This window comes from Sinocyclocheilus grahami, unplaced genomic scaffold (genome assembly GCF_001515645.1).
Source record: "Sinocyclocheilus grahami isolate Dianchi unplaced genomic scaffold, SAMN03320097.WGS_v1.1 scaffold65.1, whole genome shotgun sequence".
In the NCBI taxonomy this organism is placed as follows: Eukaryota; Metazoa; Chordata; class Actinopteri; order Cypriniformes; family Cyprinidae; genus Sinocyclocheilus; species Sinocyclocheilus grahami.
Window position 1 is genome coordinate 809,568 of NW_015505244.1, and position 26,256 is coordinate 835,823.

General features: G+C 37.1%; 1 protein-coding gene across 1 annotated transcript in view; it reads right to left on the reverse strand.

The window, feature by feature from the left end:
* The window catches only part of LOC107584942 (serine/threonine-protein kinase OSR1-like), a 90,447-nt gene that overhangs the window by 38,647 nt on the left and 25,544 nt on the right, over window positions 1–26,256 (reverse strand). The window contains exons 3-4 of the mRNA XM_016271723.1: window positions 18,552–18,660; window positions 8,807–8,948 (exon numbers count right to left, since the gene is read on the reverse strand). Of these exons, the coding sequence (XP_016127209.1) occupies window positions 8,807–8,948; window positions 18,552–18,660 (251 nt within the window). The remainder of the gene's footprint in view (window positions 1–8,806; window positions 8,949–18,551; window positions 18,661–26,256) is intronic.

The following is a 26,256-nucleotide window of genomic DNA, read 5'->3' on the forward strand; positions in this document are numbered from 1 at the left end:
TATGGGAGGATTGCAAGAAAAAAGCCACTCCTCAAGAAAGGCCACATGCAGTCATGACTGAGCTTTGCCAAAACGCACCTTGAAGATTCCGAGGCAGATGAGACTAAAATTGTATTATTTGGCTTCAACAATAAATGATGTGTCTGTCGGAAATCCAATACAGCTCACCATCCAAATAACAGCATTCCTCCAGTAAAGCATGGAGGTGCTAATATCCTGTTATGGGGTGTTTCTCTGCAGCAGGGACTGGAGCACTTGTCAGAATAGAAGGAAAAATGGATGGGGAAAAATCGGTCAAATTCTTGAGGAAAATCTGCTGCCCTCTGACAGAAAGTTGTCACTCAGTACGTTTACATAGACAACAATAATCCGATATTAGCACAATTAAGACAATACTCTGATTAAGAATCTACCATGTAAACAGAGTTTTGATTAATCCAGCTGTAGTCATAATCGAAGTAAACACAAATCGAATTAAGACACGTGGAGTATTCCTATTTTAGTCACATTATTGAAGTGCAGTATAGACTTGTACACACCTTAAAGGGGTCATATGATGCGATTTCAATTTTTCCTTTCTCTTTGGAGTGTTACAAGCTCTTGGTGCATAAAGAAGGTCTGTAAAGTTGCAAAGACTAAAGTCTCAAATCCAAAGAGATATTCTTTATAAGTCAGTCAGTCACACCTACCTAAAACGGCTCATTCTAACACGCCCCCACATATCTACATCGCTATGTGGAAATATTAGCATAATGCCGCCCAAATGTGCACGCAAAGAAAGAAGCCGTGGTTTCAGGAACAGCAGTAGGTTTGATGCAGCCATGTCAGGGAGACGCTGTGTGTTTCAGTGCGAAAGCAAAAGCACTTTATTTGGCCTTCCGGAAGTAGATACAATTAGGAATCATTTATTAGGCATTTTATGGAGGACAGTTTTTTGAACCTAGAGGAGTACAAGGCTGTCTGTGCACAAAGGCTATTTCTAAAAAAAAATTGAGAGTAACGCGTCGTGTGTGTGTGTGAGGGGAACAGGGTCACATCACAGGAGAGTGAACTGCCTGTCAGAAATCATAGCACGTCAGCTGTCTTAACTGCGGCTTGTGTACTGCATCATGACTGTGTCCGTCACGTGACCCTGTTGCCCTTTCGGGCTTGAACTGATGGTAAAACTAACGACATTATTAACTGTCTTGATATTTACTTTGAAAGCTGAAGCTCGCGATTATGGTAAGGGGCGTTACATTTCCAACGCGTGCTTGGGGTGTTCGGCCAATCACAATGCACTGGGTCAGCTGGCCAATCAGAGCAGACTGCGCTTGTCAAAGGAGGGGGCTTTGTTGAAGGCAGGGCATAGAGGACCTACAATAATGTACAGTATTTGAAAAATAATGTGTTTTTTTTTAACATTAAAGCATGTCAACATATTCTGTTACACCAAATACACAAAATAATGATCTTTAAAATAGCATTATATGACCCCTTTAATCACACTATTAACTTAGTGTAGGACTTTTCGCCGCATTTTGCGACAGGATACACACAGCAGTGGTCAACCGTTTGACGGCAAACAAAAGAGCATGGCTTCAAGCAAGACGACACATTTTTATCCTCATATTTTCATCGTTTTATCCATCAATATTCGTTGAATTTAAAATAAAAATCCACATTCGAATGCAAAAATGTTGCATTCGAATTTTAGGTGTGCATCGGACAGCCTTATCAGCGGCGCACGAGATGCAATGACGATGTAGGTGTCACTGCATTATAATATTTTTGTCAGCCTATCCAGCTGAACCCACTAGATGCGGTGCTGCTGCATTGTTCATTAAAAGTATTGCGGAAAAAGAGAACATCAATGCAGAGAAGATCTTGTTTACGTCAAAACTAAAACCTAGCCGTTTACACAGAACGCATATTTCGCGCATTTTCTAGAGGGACATCTATCACCGTTGCACTCACGTTTTGCACAAAAGATCCGCATGTTTAGAAAGCCATGTAAAATTATTTCCCACCCCACTGCAACTCACGTTTTTAAATTAAAAATGTACTCTGTAAGTTGTTTAAGCAACTTAATTATAATTGGTTTATAAACATTATTTTAAACATTATGCACTTTGAATAAACGCGCATTAGTATTATTTTGCTCGATGCGCCCTCTTGTGGCCTCAGGAGAGAAGCCAAAAGCTTTTCTTCACTTTAACTAAAATTATGAATTTTAAATTTGAATATAATTTGAATTTTAATAATATTTAAGTACAAAATTCGAATTTAGTTTTTCCGCAATTTTGACAGCCCTAGTTTGCACGTATCAAGTCAAGTTCAAGTCAAGTTGAGCTTTATTGTCATTGTGCTACATGTGGGGACATACAGTGGAACGAAATGTCATGCCTCACAGGACCACGGTGCTACATAAATACAGGCATACAACAATGAAGTAAAACAGTTAAACCTATACACAACTAGCCTACTGACTGATTTTGACTATAAATATACTATTATGCACTTTGAATAAACGCGCATTAGTATTATTTTGCTCGATGCGCCCTCTTGTGGCCTCAGGAGAGAAGCCAAAAGCTTTTCTTCACTTTAACTAAAATTATGAATTTTAAATTTGAATATAATTTGAATTTTAATAATATTTAAGTACAAAATTCGAATTTAGTTTTTCCGCAATTTTGACAGCCCTAGTTTGCACGTATCAAGTCAAGTTCAAGTCAAGTTGAGCTTTATTGTCATTGTGCTACATGTGGGGACATACAGTGGAACGAAATGTCATGCCTCACAGGACCACGGTGCTACATAAATACAGGCATACAACAATGAAGTAAAACAGTTAAACCTATACACAACTAGCCTACTGACTGATTTTGACTATAAATATACTATCTATATCTATATATAAATAAATGTTTACCTATACATAAATTTAAAAAAAATACAAACTATACGAATGCTTCACATAAACACTGTACCTATACACAACTAACCTACTGACAGATTTTGACTATGAATATATCATATATAAATGTTTACCTATGCATATATTTAAAAAATACAGACTATACGGATGCTTCACATAATACTGTACATGATGGTCCAGATGAGATCCTCTGTGGTGGGGGGGTGGTCAACGGAGTTTCTCCTGAAGTCCATCACAACCTCCTTTGTCTTACTCACATTGAGGGACAGGTTGTTAGTGCCACACCATTCGGCCAGCTTTGCCACAGCTTTGTATAGTATAGCATGACATATAATTAACTGCACTAGAAGCTTTCGTAAAATTAAAAATGAAACACCCAACTGTACAGTACCGAAGACGAACAGTATGTTGATACGTGAAATTCTGGAGGGAACGTCAGATGGCGTCGAATGTGAACGTAATGACGTGTGCCATTAATCGATCTATGTACTATAACATGTAAAACGGAAACATGAAAGGAATATTCTAAAAGCAACTCATGTAAACACCTTAATCATAATAGTGTCTTAAATAGTTAGATTACTGATGTCCATGTAAACGTACTCAATGAGAAGAAGGTTTACTTTCCAACATGACAATGACCCAAAGCACACAGCAAAACTGAGCACACAGTGGCTGAAGGAGAAAAGGGTGAATGTCCTTGCATGGCCTAGTCAGAGCCCAGACTTAAACCCCACTGAAAATCTGTGGAATGACTTGAAGACTGCAGTCCACAAACACTCACCATCAAATTGAACTGAACTTGTGCAGTTCTGCAAAGAAGAGTGGGCAAATATTACAGTCTAGATGTGCAAAGTTAATAGAGACAAATCCCAACAGACTAAAGGCTTTAGTTAAAGCAAAAGGTGGTCCAACAAAATACTGACACAAGGGGGGGATCCTTTTTCCAACTCAGTGATTCTAGTTTTTTATTTTTTTCCTGACATGTTGGTGTTATATCTTTCACTTGGATGTTATAAGTTGCACGGAGTAAATACAGCTGGATAAAACAAAAACTGTGTCCATATTCATTTCAGGCTCCAAAGCAACAAAATATGATTATTTTAAAGGGGGGTGATTCTTTTCTATACCCATTGTATATATAAAATGATAAAGTGCCCATAGTTGTGAGTTGATCTACCTATTATTTTTAATTAAACAAATACATTTATTAAAAAAGAATTATTTTCTTCAAGTCAAGACAGTCAAAAGCGCCCATAATTGAAGAAACACCCCAATATGAGTAGATCTCTCAAGTCTCCAAGTTAGACTAAGAGGACTCTGATAAGTATACTCCACGGATCAGGTATTTAAAAATGTGATGCAGAATGCAACTGCATCACCACCATATAAAACACAGATGGTACTAGGCAATCTGAAGAATGTCAGAAAAGCGGAACGGGTTCCTGAGATCTAAGCGATACAGATCATGTACAATTGACAATGATGTCACCCTCTGTGGTAGCCATGACAACGTGTTCTGGTTTCCCCAGCTGACACTCATAACAAAGAGAATCTCAGTGTGAGGACAGACCCAAAGAGTCCATTTGAGTCCAATCCCACCAGAGCACAGACAAGCTCAAAGCTTTACATTGACAAACTGTTCTTAAACTGGGGCGAGGGTGAAAGACTCGATGAGACGCTGCGAAGAAGAGAGTAGCTGGACGATGATTTTTACGCCCATCTGCTGGACTTCACAGGATGGTGAGGATGATGAAGAATTTTGCTGCTTCACTCCCTTTTGACAGCTGACTTCATGCCAGCCTTAAGGCACAGTGTCTAATTGCATCTTGCATCCCCGAGCAATGTGGAGGATATCTATCTATCTATCTATCTATCTATCTATCTATCAAACATAAAATATTGAATAAATAATGAATATTTTATTATTGAAAATAATAAACAAAAACGAATAATTATATCACACAGTGTGAGATTGCTACACACACTGTGAAAAATATTGAATAAATATCTTTATAAAAATATCTATAAAAAAATCTATAAAAAAAACAAACAAAAAAAATCTCATTATCTATCTACATATATATCTATACACACAGTTACCAAAAAAATCCTATTTTAAATAAATTGTTCTTTTTAACTTTTTATTCAAAGAATGTGAATCACAGTTTCTATATTTCCATATTATTTCTCAACAGTTTATGTTCACTTGAGAATGATGATATTTTTGATGATATTCGCCAAGATATCATGTATTTTGACACAATCTTGTATGTAGATGTGTTGTTTAAAGTGCTAAAAAAGAGAAAGTGAACGTGCGACACGCCTCTCTCTGTCACACAAAATGTAGCTCTTTAAATTTAGCTCTTTCATGTGTGCTCGCATCCTGTAAAATCGCTTGAATGTTTTAACTGGCAAGGCTTAAAAGCATGTGCAAATGATAATCTTTCGTGCGGACGCAGCAGTGGTCCGATCAGAACCATAACAGATCACTTATCTGTCCTGAGCGTCTTTCACACTGGCCTCTGGACAACAGACAGTCATTATTGTCTTGCTCTGACCTGCTAATGATCAGATATGTTTTTTAGCTTGTCAGTATGAATGAAATGTATGAATTTAATTGTAAATTTAACTGATTGAAAACGAAAACGAATGAGGGGAGTTTGAAAGATTTCTTATCCTGTGGCTCTCTCTAGTTGAGTGCAATTGTCCTCTAGAGGGAGCTCAGCCAATGTAAGTCTAAGGCAAATTTTTGATTTTTAATAATTATTTATCCGAAAACTGTAAGTCTGCTCAGTCTGAAAAGATATAGCAACAAACTACACATCAGGGCCCAGGTCTCTGCCGAGTTTGGTGCATGTAGCATGAAAGCCCTAGGAGGAGATACAGTCAGAAATTTTAGTTTAAGAAGAAGAAGAAGAAGTAGTTTACTGTATATAGCATAACAGTATGTTGGCTGTCTCAAGCCAACATAATGATTTATGAAGAATTGAAGGATCATGTGACACTGAAGACTAGAGTAATGACTAATGAAAATTCAGCTTTGCCATCACAGAAATAAATTATATTTTAAAATTTCAGATATTTTTTTTTAAATGACAAGGCAAGGTTAGTTCAGTTTAAATTCTGTAAAGTGTCATGTGCTACGATATCCCCAAAACATAATGATATTTATAAATGAATAATCCACAATATCTGTAAAAACCTTCTCACCTTGAAAATATATTTACAATTAATATGTGTACCTTTGCATCTATTCAGTGTGTGAGGAAAATATGTGCAAAAAAAAAACTTTTTACTTGATGGTTAAATTGCATTTTTAATTATTTTAGTCATTCAAATTAAAACTTTTCTTAAATTATATGATTTTTTTTTTAAACTATAGTAAACAAACATTAAAGTATATTTAGAAAACTCTTATTTTAAAATGCTGTTACAAAATGTATCATACATTAAAAAATAAATAAATAAAAATAATATATATATATATATATATATATATATATATATATATATATATATATATATATATATATCTCTCTCTTTGATGGTTAAATTGCATTTTTAATTATTTTAGTCATTCAAATTAAAACTTTTCTTAAATTATATGATTTTTTTTTTAAACTATAGGAAACAAACATTAAAGTATATTTAGAAAACTATATATATATAATGTTTATAAAATGTAATTGTTTGATGTTTTCATGGTAGTCTATATATCATGGTAGCTTGCAAGTCATGGGTACTTAACCAGACTAAAAGCCTGTGAATTATTTACACTGTCTGCTTCAACAGGCCTATGCATGTGTAGAGGGAACAAGGGATATGAGAAGAAACCAATTAACATAAAAAGGGAGAGATAGAGAGAGAAAAACAGACCTATGATTTAAATTAACCATCAGTGAGTCATCACCACAAAGACAGTATTGACGTCTGAAGATGAATGTCTCAGATAAACTAGCAAAGGAATCTTTGATGAGTTTACTAAAAGACTACCAATTAATAGGTCGTATACGCTCGGCCTACATCAACTGAGATTTGTTTGATTTAAAGATTTAATGATAAAAGACTGAAGGGTACAAATTAGACTGGATGGCTCACTCAGTTTTTCCACGGATTTCCATTGGAAATTCAAGCAGATGTTGATTCTGAAATGTAATTAATTAATTCCATCATTCATCATCTGAGATTAAGCTGATTTAAATGGAGTCTCGGTCCACAGGCATCCTACAAACCTCCTTTGTGTTGAAACCAGTCCAGTCTTAAAGGGATAGTTACACACTCTCATTTCAAACCTGCATGCAGTTTGTTTTTCTGTAGTACACTAAAGATTTGTTTTTCCCACACAGATCTTTTACATATAACAAAAGTCTGTACAGCACCATAAAGTATAATAAAAGCAGTCCATGTAAACTCTTGAACTATATTCCAAGTCTTCTAAATCATACGATGTGTGAATCATTCAATGCGCTTTGCATGAAAAACAGGTCAAAATTCAAGTCATTATTCCATGAAAATCTTCCTCATCCAGTAAACTGTGACCGAAACACCCGAGTAATTTTACTGATTAAGAACCAGATTATAATATTGGGTCCGAGTCGAGTCCAAATCCTTAACCAACTGAGTTTGAGTGGGAGATGTTTATTAATGTCTTGTTTTTATTTTATGTTGTTACTTTTTTTAAAGAGCAGGTCATATGGTATTTTAAAGTGTCCTAATATTGTGTTGGAGTACCCTACAACAGGTTTAAATGCATCTAAGATCAGAAAACATTGTCATTTTCTCAGAATATACATTTAATATTAAAATAATTTTTCAATGATTTCGAAACAATTCGTTAGAAGCAGTTCTGGGCTTAAGGCCTGTAAACCCCTCCCTTCCATAAGCCTACTCTGCTCTGATTGGTCAGCTGGCCAAGTCTGTTGTGATTGGTCTTTCTGTATACAATGCGTGTCGGAAATTAACATTAACATTAACATCTTTTGCTCCAGAGGATTACTTGTAAACAAAGATGATATAAGCTTACAAAAATGGCATTGATATTACCTTATCAATTTGAGCCCGTCAAGCAGTCGCTCAACCGGAAACTCCATTGCAAGCACAACTTGATCAGGACGTTTCTCACTGGTAAGTTTAAACTTTGTATGTGGTACTTTACCTGATGACTTAACATCATCATCTTTCAGCAATAAAAACAAAAACTTGCGTTGACAACGCAGAACACAGCGTCTTCTCAACCTGATGTAAACACACTAACTAGCGGAAGTGTTTGTGGGCAGGTCAGAGTGTTCGTATTTCTTGGGCAGGCGGGGATTATGCAAATGTGTTACCTTGTGACGTATATAGGTAATAGGCAGAAGATTCGAAAATATGACGACTCGTTAAGGCGGTTCAGAATTGACTCTTTCTTTTTAGAGACAATATCTTCATTTATCATGCACTTTTTTTGATTAACAACTTTGCAGACTGTTTACATTGAAGGGTAGCTACGTTACAAACTGCAAAAAATATATTTTTCGAAAACCCATATGACCTGCTCTTTAATATTTCATGTGTCTGAGTTCGAGTACAAGTCTGCCCGAGTGCGTCCAAGTTCATTCATAGTCTGCGTCAGAGTCTGACTCCAGGTACCTCAACTCTGCCAGAGTGGTCCGATTTGTAAATGAATCGTTCTTTCAAGCCAGTTCTTTTCAATGAATAAGTTCTCCACTGATACAATTATTCTAACGGAGTTTTTGTTTGTGGTCACTATTAAAATGGAGTGGTGCGAATATTCTTCTAAATTCACCTTTTGTGTTAAACAGAAATCATACGGGTTTATAACAAGTAAATAATGACAAATTAAATTTTTAGGTCAAGTGTTCCAAAACTTTTCCAAAAGTGTATTACCTGTGGATCTGTCCATTTCTGTGAAGGTACTCAAGACCCTGAAGGACCTCTTTCAGCACAGTAGCTATACTGGGTTCATCCAGTACACCGTTCTTGTGTTCCCCCTTTGAAATGATGTGCTTTATAACATCCAACACAGAGCCTGCAACAAAGACAACACAGAGAGCTGTAAGTAGACACAATGTTATACCCTCATTAGCATTACAAGTCCAAACACTAGAAGAGCATCTGCGAAGGTCACATGCTAGGGCGTTTCATGGCAGACTTAAAACATCAAAGACCAATGAGCTTCATTCTTGTGTGACTGGCTTGCAAGTTTTTCAGAAGGTAAGACACAAATTTCATAATTTACAAAAAAATGTCTCTGACTGCTTCCCAAGAACCTTTGTTGTCTTTAAAAAGTATTTTAGTTATGTTTATATATACACACACAAGTTAATTTGACTATGTGACACCCAACCAACCAATATTGTTTTAACCCTAAAGACACCAAAGCAACTGTACAATAGGAAAACAATCTGTCAATCCTTATTTTTCCCATGACATTTAATTAAGGCATATTCAAGAGTCCATGAGGAAAATGTTCCATCAGCAACTTTATTAACCAGTTAGGCCATATTTCGAGCTTGGAGGATGGCCAATGTGTCAGGGAACGCTCTGAACGGCCTAAGAGATCGGTAAGACAAAGAGAGTCTGTTCATGCAACCACCCTAGAGCTGCATATGTAAAACATATCCATGTGAAAAGTTGGAGTAAACATAGCAAATACAATTTTATCCCACTTAGCTTGAGAAATTAAAACTCTCTGAAATGAAATTCTGAGAAAATGAATTCTGAATTCCCAGAGTTCTGATCAAGTTAACTGCAGTGGCATCAAAGGGCTCTCTTCACTGATGCCGAAAACAGAACTTTAAACCCTCGGGAGGGAGAAGAGGTCAAGCAGCATGCCATCAGCAGAGTGGGCGGCTGGCCAGTGTGTTTGAGGGACAGAGTGACAGTCCAAAGGCACAAGGATATTTATTTGAATGGAAACATAAAGCATGTCTATACACTACCATTCAAAAGTTTGGCAGATTCCACAAAAATATTAAGCAGCACAACTGTTTTCAACATTGATAATAATAAGAAATGAAAAAATATATATTTCTGGAGGATCATGAGACACTGAAGACTGGAGTAATGGCTTTACATCACAGGATTAAATCACATTTTCTAATATATATATACAGTTCATTTAAATTGTAATAATATTTTCAGTCCAAAGGCACAAGGATATTTATTTGAATGGAAACATAACAAAGCATGTCTATACACTACCATTCAAAAGTTTGGCAGATTCCACAAAAATATTAAGCAGCACAACTGTTTTCAACATTGATAATAATAAGAAATGAAAAAATATATATTTCTGGAGGATCATGAGACACTGAAGACTGGAGTAATGGCTTTACATCACAGGATTAAATCACATTTTCTAATATATATATACAGTTCATTTAAATTGTAATAATATTTCACAATATTACTGTTTTTACTGCATTAGTAGTTCAAATAATCATAATCACCTTTTAAACCATTTCATAGCAAATACAAAAATACATGCACTGAATATTGTCAAAAGGGTGAAAAATACAGATATACAATTTTGTACAGGCCTTGAAATACTGTGCAGCATGACTCACCAGGAACAACTGAGAGATCATAGCCTACGAAATCAAGGTAGTTTATCACACCCACACCCTAGTTCATGGTAAAAGTGATTCCAAGAAACTGAAAAAGGGCTCATGTGTTTTCTTATTTTGGTTCCTTATTTCTTCTTTCTACAGCTCATTCTTCTTCCATGGATTAAAAAGGGCATCAACGACCTCCAAGTCCTAAAGGCTGTTTCATATAAAAATATAAGTGAGCATTCGAATGAAAGAAAAACAAGACCGTGAAAGCGTGTATGTGCGGGCATGTGTGTGGCATGAAGCCAGCGCACTGCTGACTGAGCGAACAGCACATCAAATTTCAGTGACGGCTACGACCTGGATTAAGAGCAGTCAAGCTCTTACAAAGAGAGAGAGAGAGAGAGAGAGAGAACTTGGCAAATGACACTAATGACGTTAGTTTACAAACCCGTGTGAGGCTGATGGGTGAGGCTGTTGAGTAAAACCAGCAAACATGCTTAGCGTCAGGAGAGATAAAAATTACAGATTTTTCCACAACTCCCCTCAATATATAAGACATAGTTCACCCAAAAATCCTGTCATTATTTACTCACCCTCATGTTGTTACAAACCATATGACTTTCTTCTGTGGAACACAAAAGCTGATATTTAGCAGAATGTTCACGCTGCTCTTTTCCATACAATGAAAGTGAATGGTGACCATGAGTTGAAATATAGTGTACAAGTTTAGTGATTTTTTTTTTTTTGTCATTTTTGTAGTTTGACTTCTGGTCACCATTCACTTTCATTATGGAAAAGAGCAACTTGAACATCATAGATTAAGAGGAACATGAGGGCGAATCATCCAAAAAATTTCACTTTTGAATGAACTAATCCTTTAACTATGAATGTAAATTTTTTGTCATTTTTGTAGTTTGACTTCTGGTCACCATTCACTTTCATTATGGAAAAGAGCAACTTGAACATCTTGTTGAAAATCATAGATTAAGAGGAACATGAGGGCGAATCATCCAAAAAATTTCACTTTTGAATGAACTAATCCTTTAACTATGAATGTAACGGTTCATCAATAAAACTTGTCCCGTGTCAGATCCCAAGAATGTTGCTCATCCTGGAACTCCTCAATCATGTGAAGCCACATGCTGAGGTGTGATTGCGATGTGACTGTAAATGCTTCTCATTTAATTAAATACCATACAAATCAATTTATGTCTTGATCACGAGCCAAGCTCCCTTTCCAAACGTCCTTGAAAGTAACTTTAACCGTGACGATGTGGCACAAAAGCATTCTTGATATTCTCTTGTGACACTTTGAGGAAAAGTATCACCAGGAAATCTCCCCAATGCCCATTCTGTAATTCCAATTATGCTTCCACAACAGGAAAAGAAAATGACTCTTAGTCCAACAGTTGTTAGACTATCTGACACTGCTGGCTTCCAAAGGTTCTTGCATTGGCGTGGGTGGAATATGCCATGTAGTGCTTACTGGGCCAAAGGGCACAAGGCTATACGATGGTGAGGGAAAGATTACTCCAAGAAAATAAGGGTGGAGGAGCAGAGGGAATAAAGGGAAGATAGGAAGCATCTGTTGGCTCTCAGTGGGTTGTGACTATGAGCACAATGCCATATTTCAAAACATTATGCTTAAAATCCACAAGACAGCGAAAGCTTTAGCTTAAAATATTAATGTAGCAAAAATTTCAATTGCTCTGCTTGATGAATAATGAAAAAAAGACACAGTCAAGTGTGTGTGTGTGTGCTCTTACTCTTATGTCTGTGCATGATTAAGTATATTAAAGGGGTCATATGAAGTTGCTAAAAATAACATTATTTTGTGTATTTGGTGTAATGAAATGTTTATGCGGTTTAAGGTTCAAAAAACACATTATTTTCCACATACTGTACATTATTGTTTCTCCTCTATGCCCCGCCTTTCTGAAACGCATCGATTTTTACAAAGCTCATCGTCTGAAAAGCGAGGTGTGCTCTGATTGGCCAGCTATTCAGTGAGTTGTGATTGGCCGAATACCTCAAGCGTGTGACGGAAATGTTACGCCCCTACCATACTGTGATGCCCTGTCCGGCCGGAGCAACGAGACAAAAACATTAAAACCCATTATAAACGAGGCATTTGTTGCATCCAGTGGGGACATAATTACGGATTATAATGACTTATGCTGTCTTTTTACACGTTGCATCGCGTAAACATAAAACCATGTCGGTGAAAGCCGATCCGACGATCCACAGCGCGAAGTTGATGTATTTCCTCAGCGACCAGCACGGATCAGCTCTAGGCATGAAGAAGCAGATATCGCCCTCTTTTGGAAGGCCAAACTAAGTAGATTCGCTTTCACAACGAAACACACGACACGACATGGCGGCAGCAACAAGACTACAGCGAGAATAAAAGTTATGCCTTCTTTCTTTGTGTGAACATTTGGGTGGGGATAATCGGGACATTACCTAGGACTGTCGGAAGGGGAGAAATCAGCCCGATTATCTTGTGGTGTGTAGAGGTCTGCTACCCGACCCGCTCAGGCTCGGGTTTATAGCTAAACTAAAACTATATGCAGTAGCCTAGGCTACGCTGCTTTCATAGACGCACGCACACACATTAGTGCACACGACAACGACATCACAGCACGGAAACTTTTATTAGTAAAATAGCTTCAACAGGCTACTGACTCGCAACTTTATATTTCTCTGCAATGAGGGGGTAAAATCGCTGTTTTGTACCGACTGTTTGAGTGAATACTCGCCAAGACAGAAATTTTTACATAATTTTGTATGTATTTGGCCATTTGCGTGCAATAAGCGACAAAACATAACTCAATTCTGTCGTCAATTCTGTTTCAGAGGTCGCTTGAATGTTTAAATTGGCAAGACTTAAAAGCACGTACAAATGATACATTCCGTCATCTGTCTTCGCGTTATAAGTGCGGAACCTGCAGGAATAAGTAGAATTATGAGCAATCCCGTGCCGAAATTCAAACCCTGTTTTCCTCCGCTAATTCCTTGACTGTGAATGATGTGAGTGGCGTCACTGAGAAGCTGTAGCCATGGCGGGGATGATTTTTGGTGTGGCGGCCCACCATGGCAGAATGAATGTAGCGGAAACACTGGAATATACTAAAAAGTGGAGGGAATGTCAAGTATTATTTTGCTAAAAAAAAAAAAAAACATTTTAGCTAGTAAAGTGAAAAAATGTGAGATATTGAGATCAATTGTTTTGCAGTACTTTTTTTAAAAACACTTCCTGTGCTGACACTATGGAATGCCACTAAGCCGCTTCATGCAAAATCACATTCCTATTTACTGTACGTCATTACTTCCAACAGTTGTCAAAGGGAATATCACACACATCACTCTCAAGATGGGATGGTTAAACATAGAAGTCACATTTCAAGGACAGCTTCAGGCCACCACCCAGCAGATGGCTTTGAGCAGCACGACTCTTTGACCATTCACTGAAGGGGACTGACACATTTTTGCCTTCAAAATCAGAAGTAGTTATTCACACTCATGTAGTTCCAAACCGGTATAACTTTGTTTTGTGTGCAAAGTACCAGAGATAGATTTTAAGTAATGTTTTACCTATTTTTATCCATACAGTGGAAGTCACTGCGGTCCAAAACAACCCCACTGAATTTCATTGAATGGATAAATCAACTTAATTCAATAGGAAAACAAGTTTTCACACCCACTGACATATATACATACACACACACATATATTCTTTTTTTTTTTTAAGTGAGTATAAACTCACTTAATTTTGTTAAATTTCTCAGAAGACTTCATATGTTCAATCTGCATCTCAAATAAATGTATCGTGATTTAAGGATGTTTCGATATTTGTACTGGGAAACAAAGCATACCGAGGAACATATTAATTTTTTATGAGGAAGAAATTAATTTTGTATGCAACATTTAATGCCACGACTGGCAGCTGCTTTCTGCTCTGATTTAGGACCTTTTTAGGCCTTATTTGTGGAAGGGCAAATATTAAGAAATCCTGAATAAGCCATAGATGTTTGAAATGACATGAAAGTGAGTAAATGATGATGACAATTTTCACTTTAAGCTGAACTATCCCTTTTTTACGCAATAAAAACACAGCAGCTGCCCCTGAAAAATCTCTATAATTAGTTGTGTATCTATTACATTTAAACTAGCCGCCTGCACCTCTTGATGAGAGAGTCATTATTATTTAAGATGGTGCCCGCCGTGGTGTGCCCTGTGTGCCAGGAATGACGCCGAGAGTCCAGCTGTGAGACGGCCGTCTGGATGCTTGTGTCCTACCTCCATATTTAAGATGGGCAGCGCGCCACCTGGGCATCTTCAGCTGGCAGAAGCAGAAGGAGGAGGGCACGACAGCTGATGACAGGCGTAAAATGAACAGCGATTATCCAGACAGAGTGATTTCAGCTCTGCACCGGGGGAAGAAAGGCTGCATCCCCAGGCTGTCAGTGTCAGCACGAGCCAGACTATAATCTCCCTGTTCAGCACTTGGCTGCGTCTGGGACAGAACATTACACGCAGGCTTGAAACATATCATCAAACTCTCAGCAGTAGCTTTACACAGTGGGGTCTGGGAAGACAGGATCACTACTGGAGTTTAAGGATGCAATGAAATCAAGAAGAGGAACATTCTGTTTAAAACTCTGAAATAAAACTATTTACAGTCACCTTCACAGCTGCAAAAAAGATGACAAAATCCGATCTGTTTGCACAACGTCATGTGTCAGGACAAAGATATGCTGTGCATGTCTTCAAAAGGCAGACTGACAAGATTGAACGGCTGCATAGTTTGAGATGCATTTTTTCTGATAAATACTGTGATTATGATTCAAAATGCGATTAAAAAAACAGGTTTGCTGTGCTTGTTTGTATTTTTTGTGGTTATTATCACTAAAAAAAAATAATTACTAAAAAAAACGATACAGAAAATTAAAACAATTTAAAATATACTATTGTAATATTTTGCAGAACAATCAAATTAAAATCAAGGAAAAAATTATATAACAGTAATTTTATATTAAATTGCAACTGTTAAAGTTCAAAATTAATATTTATGGCTGTTTTCCTTAATTTTCAAATGTTAAATTACTAAACTTACAGTACTAAAATAACTTCTTTTTAGCATTTATTTATTTATTTAATTAAATCACAGCCTTTGTGATTTGATAATCGCATAAAGTCATATAGCCATATTTCGTTTTTATTTCGATTAATTATTCAGCTCTACATGATCATTAGAAGATATCTATCCTGGAAGCAGCCAGTCATAATGCAATATTGCCCTAAGAAATTCTGCATCCTGAGAGTCTTAGGCTGCCACAGCACTAATGCATCTGCTGGAATTAACCGCGGTCTGTGATTAACTCCATAGGGAAGTCCCTGGCAGACTTCATTATCATTCTAATGGGTCATTTCAGATCCTAATCAGTGGCTAGTAGGGCTGCACAATTAATCAAATTTCTAATCGCGATTACAATTATGGATGCCACAATTACGTAATCGTTCAAAGCGGCAATTAATCATTCAAAGTCCACTTACGCTATTCTGCACGCTTACGATGCGGTTTTTCTTTCTACATGTTATTTTAAGAGTTTTTCCATTGTTTTAATTTTAGTTTTAGTATAACATTATAATACCATTCATATTTGTACTTTTTTATAATTTAAAGAAGAAACCAATCCGATGTATATTTGACATTTGAGGCTTAATACTATTGAAAAGCACTAAAAGTTCTTCAGTTAGAGTATTTACAGCTTGTTTATTTTCATATAAAAATACATGCAGTTGCATCAAACAATGGTATAAACATCATTCAATGTAAATTGTGATAATCGTAATAAATAATCGCAATTACAATTTCAAAGGAATAATCGATAATTATGATTTTTGTCATAATCGTGCAGCCCTAGTGGCTAGTTCTAAAAACTGAAATACAAATGCATAAATGTATTTCTATTACAAACAGAAACCATCCATATATTTAGGTAAACCCTAATTCAAAGAATCAAACCGTGTTTGATAGATGAAGGACTGTTCCATGATATAGACACACTGTATATGGATACAGCCAGAAAAGAATGCTCATTGTGGGGGAAAAAAACTTGGTCACCATAGTTAATTACAAATTAATTTCTATGGGGAAAATAAGGAGAAATATACATCTGACAATTTTTTTTTATTTTTTATAAATGACTCCACAAAGTCCAGCATATTAAATAAAAGACTGCTGTGAATTCAGCAATAATGATGTAAGACAAATATGGAATCTCACATTTGAACATATGCGTGTCTGCAACAGACTTTACTTCCTGTGTTTTAAACAAATACATAGTAAAAGTAAACAAGTAAATAAAATTGTAAAGTACTAAAATAGCAAATCTCAGAAAATGACTTAATTTAACTTAAAGTGGTCATATGATGCGATTAAAAATTTTCCTTTCTCTTTGGAGTGTTACAAGCTCTTGGTGCATAAAGAAGATCTGTAAAGTTGCAAAGACTAAAGTCTCAAATCCAAAGAGATATTCTTTATAAAAGTTAAGAGTCAGCCACGCCTACCTAAAACGGCTCGTTCTAACATGCCCCCACATACCTACTTCGCTATGTGGGAAGATTTGCATAACGCCGCCCAAATGTTCACGCAAAGAAAGTGTTTGTCATTTCTCCGATCACAAATGCAGACATGGTTTTATGTTTACGCGGTGCAACGCAATGCATAAAGGACAGTATAAGTAATTATAATCCATAATTATGTCCCCACTGGATGCAACGAATGCCTCGTTTATAATGGGTTTTCATGTTTTTGTCTCATCGCTCCGGCCGGAAAAGGTATCACAATATGGCAAGGGACGTAACATTTCCGTCACACGCTTGAGGTATTCGGCCAATCACAACGCACTGGATAGCTGGCCAATCACAGCACACCTTGCTTTTCAGACCCATGAGCTTTGTAAAAATCAACGCGTTTCAGAAAGGCGGGGCATAGAGGAGAAACAATAATGTACAGTATGGGGAAAATAATGTGTTTTTTGGACCTTAAACTGCATAAACATTTCATTACACCAAATACACAAAATAATGTTCTTTTTAGCAACATCATATGACCCCTTTAAACAGAAGAACTACACTTTATGATTTTTTTTTTATTCACTCCAAGTTATGATGTATTGTTCAGATACCGTTCAATTTGGGGTCAGTAAGGTATTTTTGAAAGGAATTACTTTAATTCAGCAAGGATGCATTAAATTAATTAAAAGTAACAATAAAGACATTGATAATTTTACAAAATATTTCTATTTTAAATTAATGCTGTTCTTTTGAACTTTCTATTCATCAAAGAATCGTAAAAAATGTATGATGGTTTCCACAAAAATATTAAGCAGCACTGTTCAAACTGTTTTCAACATTGATGATAATAAGAAATATTATTTAAGCACTAAATCGGCATTAGAATGATTTCTGAAGGATCATGTGAAACTGAAAATTCAGCTTTGCGGTCACAGGAATAAATTACATAATCTAAACAGAAAACTGTTATTTAAAATTGTACATTTACATTTCAAAATATCACAGTTTTTACTGTATTTTTGATTAAATAAATGCAGCCTTGGTCAGCATAAAAGACTTCTTATTAAAAAACAATAGTAAAAAAATCTTACTGACCCCAAACTTTTGAATGGTAGTGTATGTTGTTGGTGAAATGCTCATTTTTAAAGCAGACTTATTTTAAATTTAAGACTTATTTTTTTTCTCCTTTTTAAAAAATTTTTTTTTAAAGATTTTTCCTGTTTTGTTGAAGTTATTAACAATGCATCTTTCTCCATAGAAACATTTTTGAGTTAATTTACTTATTTCAAAGCGTCTTCAGATGCTGCTTTCAAAAACTGACCAAATAAACTTCTCTCAGAAGATACTACATAATTATTGAATTGTACATGTCTTAATGCCTTCCTATCCCTGAATGGCATTTTTCAGCATTTGGACACAGCCAATGACATAGATGAAAATGAAGAGTTTGGATTAGTAAAAAAAAATAAAAAGAATAGGTGGGCGTGACTTACCACCACTGAGCAGCTTCATGACCAACCACAGCTCATCTTTCACCACGAACGAGGTGTAGTACGACACAATGTTGGGATGGTGACACTGGCTCATCCCCTGAATCTCTTTCTAGAGAAAGTAAAAAAAGAGACAATCACTCTTCATTGACAGTAACCCGATTTAACCAATATCCTTTCTAAATGATTCAGAGTGTGCAATAATTGGACAAAACAATAATTTGCTTCCGTCAGGGAATTACACTCAGGAATCAGCACATGTGCTGGTCATAGACTAAAGCAGCTCTCTGTGTATGCAGTCATATAGTATGCGGTCCAGAATGCACTGGGCCTCATGGCGAATAACTGTGGTGCCTCACAATGGTGCCATTCCAGATCTGGATTAATGTTTAAACATGTCTGGCTCAGTTGGAGAGTTGGCAAATCTTCAGAATCAGTGCTGATATTTACATACTTCAGGTGAAATAGTAGTTTTTATTAGCTCACTCATATACTGTAAGAAGCACCTCCAGCCCCTTCCACTGACCGCAAAGCACGTACAAACATTAAAAATAAACAACATCCATCCAAGCATGCTGTAAACACCATGACACCTTCATCTGACTGCCTTACAGCCTGTTCCAAATAACCAAGGAATCCAAATAAATAGATGTATATGTTACTGTCAATATCTAGAAAACCGCCGCTGCTAGATATATTTTTCAGCATTCGTAAAACAAAAGGAAAAACGAGCTGTTTTCTTCTCCATCCCGTTTAGTTGCTAGTCTTTCTAGTTGATGGAGCAGTTGAAGTGAAACACTTGCAGCTCGGAGAGATTGACAGCTGAGGTAATGTTGGGACTGCGGCCGAATTCATCCCTCTGAGCTTTCCCCGACTCATTTGATGGTGGGGGTTTACTAATGATATTACAAAGCAATTCTGCCATTTCTATTTGGCTGTCAGGCCCAGACTTGTTCAATTTGTTACATGCAATGCAAAGCAATCAATAAGAGAAACTAAAAACACTGCAGGGTTAATGCTAATGAATGGCCACATGACTTTATACCTTCACAATGCTGAAGCTTCATACCATCTTGTGGTGTTTTGTTAAAATTAAAATGAATGGGGACCAGAGCTTTAAAGCGGATACAAAAGCACCATAAAAGTGGCCATTCATTGCTGTTATATGGAAAAATTAGGGTTTTTTTATAATAAAAAAAATAATAATTTGTAAACAAACTAAAATATAACTTCAGAACATATGCAAGAGCACTATAAAAGCGCCCATTCATTGCAGTCACATGGAAAAGAGTAACTTACTTTAAATAAGAAATGTATTTTGATGTATTTTAATTTTTTTTATATATTTAAAACAAAACCAAATAAAATAGCTTCAAAAAAGATGCAAAGGCACAATAAAAGTACCTATGTAATGCAGTTACAGTGGGTATAGAAAAGAATCACCCCCTTTAAAAAATCACATTTTGTTGTTTTGCTGCCTGAAATAAAGACAGACACAGTCTTTGTTTTATTCAGCTGTATTTACTCAGTGCAACTTATAACTATATACAAACACCATGTCAGAAAAAAAATAAAAACAGAATTACTGAGTTGGAATAAGGATCACCCCCGCCTACAAATGACTGTTAAACTGAATCAGGTGTAGCTAATCACCTTCTCAATGGCACACAAAGCCATTTGACTTTAAACTGTGATCAGCTGTGGTCATTTTGATCAATTCACCATGAAAAGAGCTTTCCTGGAGCATTTCAGTCCTTGGTAGTGCAACTGAAGAAAACAATCAACTATGGGTGGCAAGGCACTGTCAAAAGATCTCCGGGATAAAGTTGTGGACAGGCACAAAGCAGGAGATTTGACAAAAATGTCAAAGGCTTTATCAATGGCTAGAAGCACAGTGAAGTCTGTTATTAAGAAGTGGAAGGTATTTGGTACAACACAGACCCTCCCTGGATCAGGATGTCGCTCCAAACTGGATGAAAGAGCCAGGAGGAAACTGGTCAGAAAGGCGACTAAGAGGCTCCAAGTTTCCTTAAAACATAGTGTGTGTTGCAACTCTTTGATCTCAGCATGATGAGCAAAGCGTTTCGATCAAATTATTCCTTAGTCCAACGATGAGTAATTCACATTACAAAAGAAGGAATGAAAGACAAAAAAAATAATTATCTGAACAGTTGATGGGCACCATTGACTTCCATAGTATTTATTTTTTCCTACTATGGAAGTCAATGGTGCCCATTAACTGTTCGGATTCTAACATTGTTCAAAATATCTTCTTTTGGGTTTGGAACAAGTGGAGGGTGAGTAAATGACGACAGAATTTTCATTCTGGAAGTGAACTACTCCTTTAAGTCAGGTGGAACCAGATTTTCAGGTGTCAAACATTCTAATGTTGAAAAGCCAAACCTAAAAAAAAAACACAAGACTATTGCAATCACTACTCAAGAGTGACGAAAGTGATGTGACATGTGGCCAAGTATGGTAACCCATACTCAGAATTAGTGCTCTGCATTTATCCCATCCAAAGTGCACACGAACACACACCCGGAGCAGTGGGCAGCCATTTTTTGCTGCGGCGCCCGGGGAGCAGTTGGGGGTTCGGCGCCTTGCTCAAGGGCACCTCAGTCATGTTATTGAAGGTGGGAGAGAGCACTGTACATTCACTCCCCCCACCCACAATCCCTGCCGGTATGAGACTCGAACCCGCAACCTTTGGGTTACGAGTCCGACTCTCTAACCATTAGGCTTCCCCGGGAAGTTTCTGTCCTGTGCAGTACAGGAATGACAAAAATGGCAGAGACCCAAGTATGAAATCAGCATGGCTCAACTCAACCTGTTCTAAAGCCTGCATTTACACTGCATACAATTTACACATACACTTCCCTTCTAAATTAACTAAGGTTTGAATATAAGCAAATGCTGCTTTGTAAACCATTCAAGTATGGTAATGAATTGAACCAAAAAATGCAGCCATGTTGTAATTAAGTGCACCACTCTGCTTCAAATATATGGGACGGGTTGCAGCAGTCTCCTCCAATATTTAGATAAAAAAGTCAATAAGGAAACATGCCATTTTAAGTTCTTGAAAAACAACATGGCAATCGAACTTTAAAAGTCGAGTCTTCAAATGACCCTGTGAACATGAGCCATGGTTTCCACTGACCCAAAAAAAAAAAAAAAAAACCTTACAAGTGCAATCATGTATGCCAGTCAACACAAAGCTCTTCTCGTGCCAAAACCGTGGGGTCACTGACACCCCAACAGTGGGCCACTGGACATTGCCCACCCCTCTGTCCCAAAGCTGGACTTAATTCAACAATTCAGACAGCTTTGGCTGGCTCCACAAAGCCCGTGTCCACTTCCATGATGGACACCAGGTTGAGGGCATATCAAAACAATAATAAACGGGGCGGGCTTTGGATGTTCACTGGATGCTAGCGCTCCATCTGCATTCTCACAGTAGAAGCCAAGGGTCATCTCAGCTTGGCTGGCCGATGTCTACCCGAGAGAGACAAAAACAATGGGCTGAACAGGGAGGGTGACATCAAGAGACTGTTTGCCACCCGATTTGTGTACGTCCAGAGGACAATGAGCAAAGAAAAGCACTGAGACTCTTTGTCTGTGGTTATGTCACTGCCGTTCTGCCACCATGCCCAGTAGAAAAAACACTTTCCTTCTTCCTCAGGGCAAATTTCTCACTCTCTATACAATGTTCTCCAGTAAACATTTCCATCTGAATTAAAATTAAATTTAAGCCTGGGATAACATTTGTGAATATGGTTATTCAGTCAAATTCATATGCATCAAGACTATCCACTGACAAGTACTTCCAATTTAAAGGGGTCATATAATGCTACATGCACTTTTACAAGTAGTTTGAACTGAAATGTGTGTTGGCAGAGTGTGTACACACAACCACCCTAAAATGATAAAAATAATTTTTTGTTATTCTACTAAAATCTTTACCCCTTTCTCAAATCAAGCTGATCTCAGATGCCTGTCTGTGTGATGTCACACAGACAGGCCCCTCTCAAGATAGTTTGATTGACAGTAGCGTTTCAGCACAGACTACCTAATCTACCTAAATGCGTCTGTTCGTGCAAATCATTCGTGATCCAGCTTCACCTACAGAAGAAGTGAGTGTAAGGATTTTTTTACGAATCTTTGCAAATTAGCAAGTTTCAAGATGAATGCAGCTAAAGTAAACAGTCTCTCTGAGAGCGGCTCAGAAGAGAGGGGCGGGGTCAGCAGAGCTCATTTAAAGGAAAATGCTACAAATCTGCATGCTCTGAAAAAAGCTGTTTTTGACAGGGTAAAAAAGGTGTTTTTTCACACTACCATTGAGAAATTTTAACCAAACTATGTTACAGACTTTTCATTAAGACCCTAAAGAATCATATCAACTTGTGGAAAATGGGCATCCTATGACCCCTTTAAACTATGGCAATGACAGGGAAAAACATCCACGGCGATGACCGTCATTTGGTCTCTTCAACTTTCAGATTTGAAAAGATGCAGGTAAAAAGATGAAATTTTCATTGACCCCCCCTTTTCAGTTAGTAAACATTTTGACCTTTTTTGAAAGATTCCCCTGACTGCTTCACTAATGCTAGTTAGCAAGTTTTGTTTGCTTGATTTTTAACTGAATATGTAATGTCACTCACTGCCCGGGATTGTGATTGTTATTTGAAAATGTTAACTTTAATGGAAGGAACCAGATTGGCTGACTCGTACACACTCACTCAATGGACAATCTGACAGGAGTGGCCTGACACACCTACCAGATATAGAAACCGAGCGTGTATAGTAAATAGAAACTGAGGGCATATAAATCTTTAGATGCCTAGAACTACTGTATGTATTCACAGTGGCAATTGTAAGCAAATGCAACTACTTGAACACACACCTGGCATATAACATTTGCCTTCACTGTTCCCTCTCTCAATTGCACTTATGGCAACTGTAGAAAGTGAGACGACACAAATGGTTTCCTTTATGTTTAGCCTCTGGTCGTTAGTTAACTTGTTTCCCAATTTCTGATTAGGTGGGCATGCATGAGAAATCTTTAGACTCGTAACAAAACCATAATCCATACCAACAAAAGACAATAGTTTATTTAACCTTAACTGATATGAAGTGTGCGCTGCAAACACGAGCATTATTGATGATCGTTTCAGTCCAGTCCGCTCGTTTTATTGCTTTTAACCACAGCTGTCATCGGTTTTTTGTCTGGCAATGGCAGCAGGTATGCAATAAAATTTCAAATTGGAGCCTGTACTCCATTGATTCTGACACTCAACAACACAACCAGATGACATTTTAAGCTCCTTATGTAGCCGACTCTGTGCTGGTTTGTATATAGCTGCCTCCAGTTATCCTTTTGTTTTGCCTCCAGCTCATGCTGTGATGTAATTGTGACGTTGGCACTAAAAAGGTCTATAGTACAGCAGAAACACCTGTGTGCATTTATGATTTAACAATCACTTTGCTTTGACCCACTGATATTCTCACATTGCCCTGATCCCTCATGACCCAAACACACTTACACACACAGTCTACCAACATGCCACCAGAAACAAGCTATATTTTTCCATTAGCTTGAAAACCAGATTAAAACAGGTCAGCAGGATATTTAGCTGATTCCCTTTCATCAATTTTAAGAACATTTCCTTTGAGATCAGTAAAAGGAATATTGCTCTCCTGCAGAAATATATCAAAAACGCAATCTCATGTATATCTCAGAATGTAAATTTCAGCTGTCATGAAAAAGGGCTGCAAGTTTTGGCTAAAAAAACATTTAAGCTATTTTGACAAGTATTACAACTGCGTGCGGCTTGATCATAAATGATATGATCATTAATGATTATTTGCTAATTTTTACATTTTGTACTTGTATAGTATAGTAATATATTAAATAATGTATAGTAAAATAATAAAAATAATAATAATCCTGAATATTAAAATCATTATACAACAGTAATATTTGGTCCAGTGGTCCAGTTGCAGAAAACTGAAGGAAGACCTTTGACCATATTACAGTATAATATATACTGTATATATATATATATATATATATATATACACTTATATGTTGTATACATTTAAATTGTACATTGTACATTAAAAGCAACAAAGCACAAAGCTTATATTGTGATTATAGGATGGGATGCACACTACAATGTTTAGTGAAGTTTTGTTCACTCATCAGCTGAAAACAGTATAGACAAAAAGATTTCGGTTCATCAAAAGAAAATGTATGAAATGAAGCCATGTTCTAGGCACCTAATCTATCTAGGAGAAATGCAGTAAATTCGAGCACCGTCATCTGATGGACAATTGGCAGACACTGAAGTCATGTGATTTGAAAAGGCCTTGGGGAGGTCTTGTCACGTCCCTGCAGAATAAACGCTGCAGTGGTACACAGTGGGGTCACTATAGATTCAGCTTGACGTCAGTGGCACTGACAGGATCGCAGCTCAGTCAGAGAGGAAAATCGTTCCTCCCACCACAACAGAGTCACACGGATTCTGCGTTGTGACTTGTTTGGACTGTCCTGTTCTTTTCTTCACAGCCATCTGGGCTGCTCCTGCATGTTGGCAAGAACTAGAGCATGCTACACTCCTGCAAATTGGCCTGATCAGAAGTGAAATTGACCCAAACCTCTGGAAGGAACTTCCTCCGAGTGCAGCCCTTGATGCAGATTGTATGGAATAGCTGCCTGCTGCTCCCGCTCATTACGGGAGCAATCTGGCTTTAATTTAATGCCTCCTCTGGGTTTAAGAGAGCGCTCTGCAGGTCATAAAGGCAGCGAAAGCATTGGAGGAAACCCGACCTTCAAATTTTCCATGTGACCCTAACTCTACAAGAATCTCCCTTTAACTTTCACCCAAGTCATTCCCAAGGGTTTTCTTCAGTTCAGCTGGAAGAAAGTCTCCATTTACTGAAATCACTGAGGGCAGGACTAGGGATAATATCAGCCATGACTTCTAACTCCTCTGTAAGACACCTGGATGTGGGAAAATTTGAGTTTCTGGTAGCCTCCTGCAGTGAGCTTGTAAATCAGAAATATAAGCTTTCCCAGTGAACAACGAAATGGGCTCCGCCTGTTCACAAGGAACATAAGTAGGACCTTTTGAGTTCCTTATGGAGTTGACAGATGAAGTTAATAAGCTGAGAAGGGGAAAGGATTTTTGTAGAAGCATAAGGCCTCATGAATGGAAATTATAACTTGGCTGTAACTTAACAAGAATGTAACAAAAAGGCAAACTAGGAAACTTTCAAACAGAAATTGATGTTTTACAATTGGAAGAGAGGCAAAAAAGTTCTTTAATGACTGGGATGAAGCCTTATATTAGTCAATGTTGTGATTCAAAAAGAAGTGCAAGGGGGAATTCTGACTAGGAAAAAAACACAGGGAATCCCTTTGGTCCAGTTAATAACGTTTCCAGGCAATCTGGAAATGGTATAATCCATGTGTCAACTCCTTTTCTCGTAGGAAAGAGTTCTGATTCTCATTTACTGAGAGTGCGAATGCACACATTTACACAACCGGAAAATTTTCTTTTTCATTTTTTTGTTTTTGTTTGTTTTTTGGAAAGGAATTCATCCTTTTATTCAGCAAGGAGACAAATGGAAAGCAGTTATTTTAAATTGTAATAATATTTTACAATGTTACTGTTTTACTCTAGTTTTGATCAAATACAGTGCACAG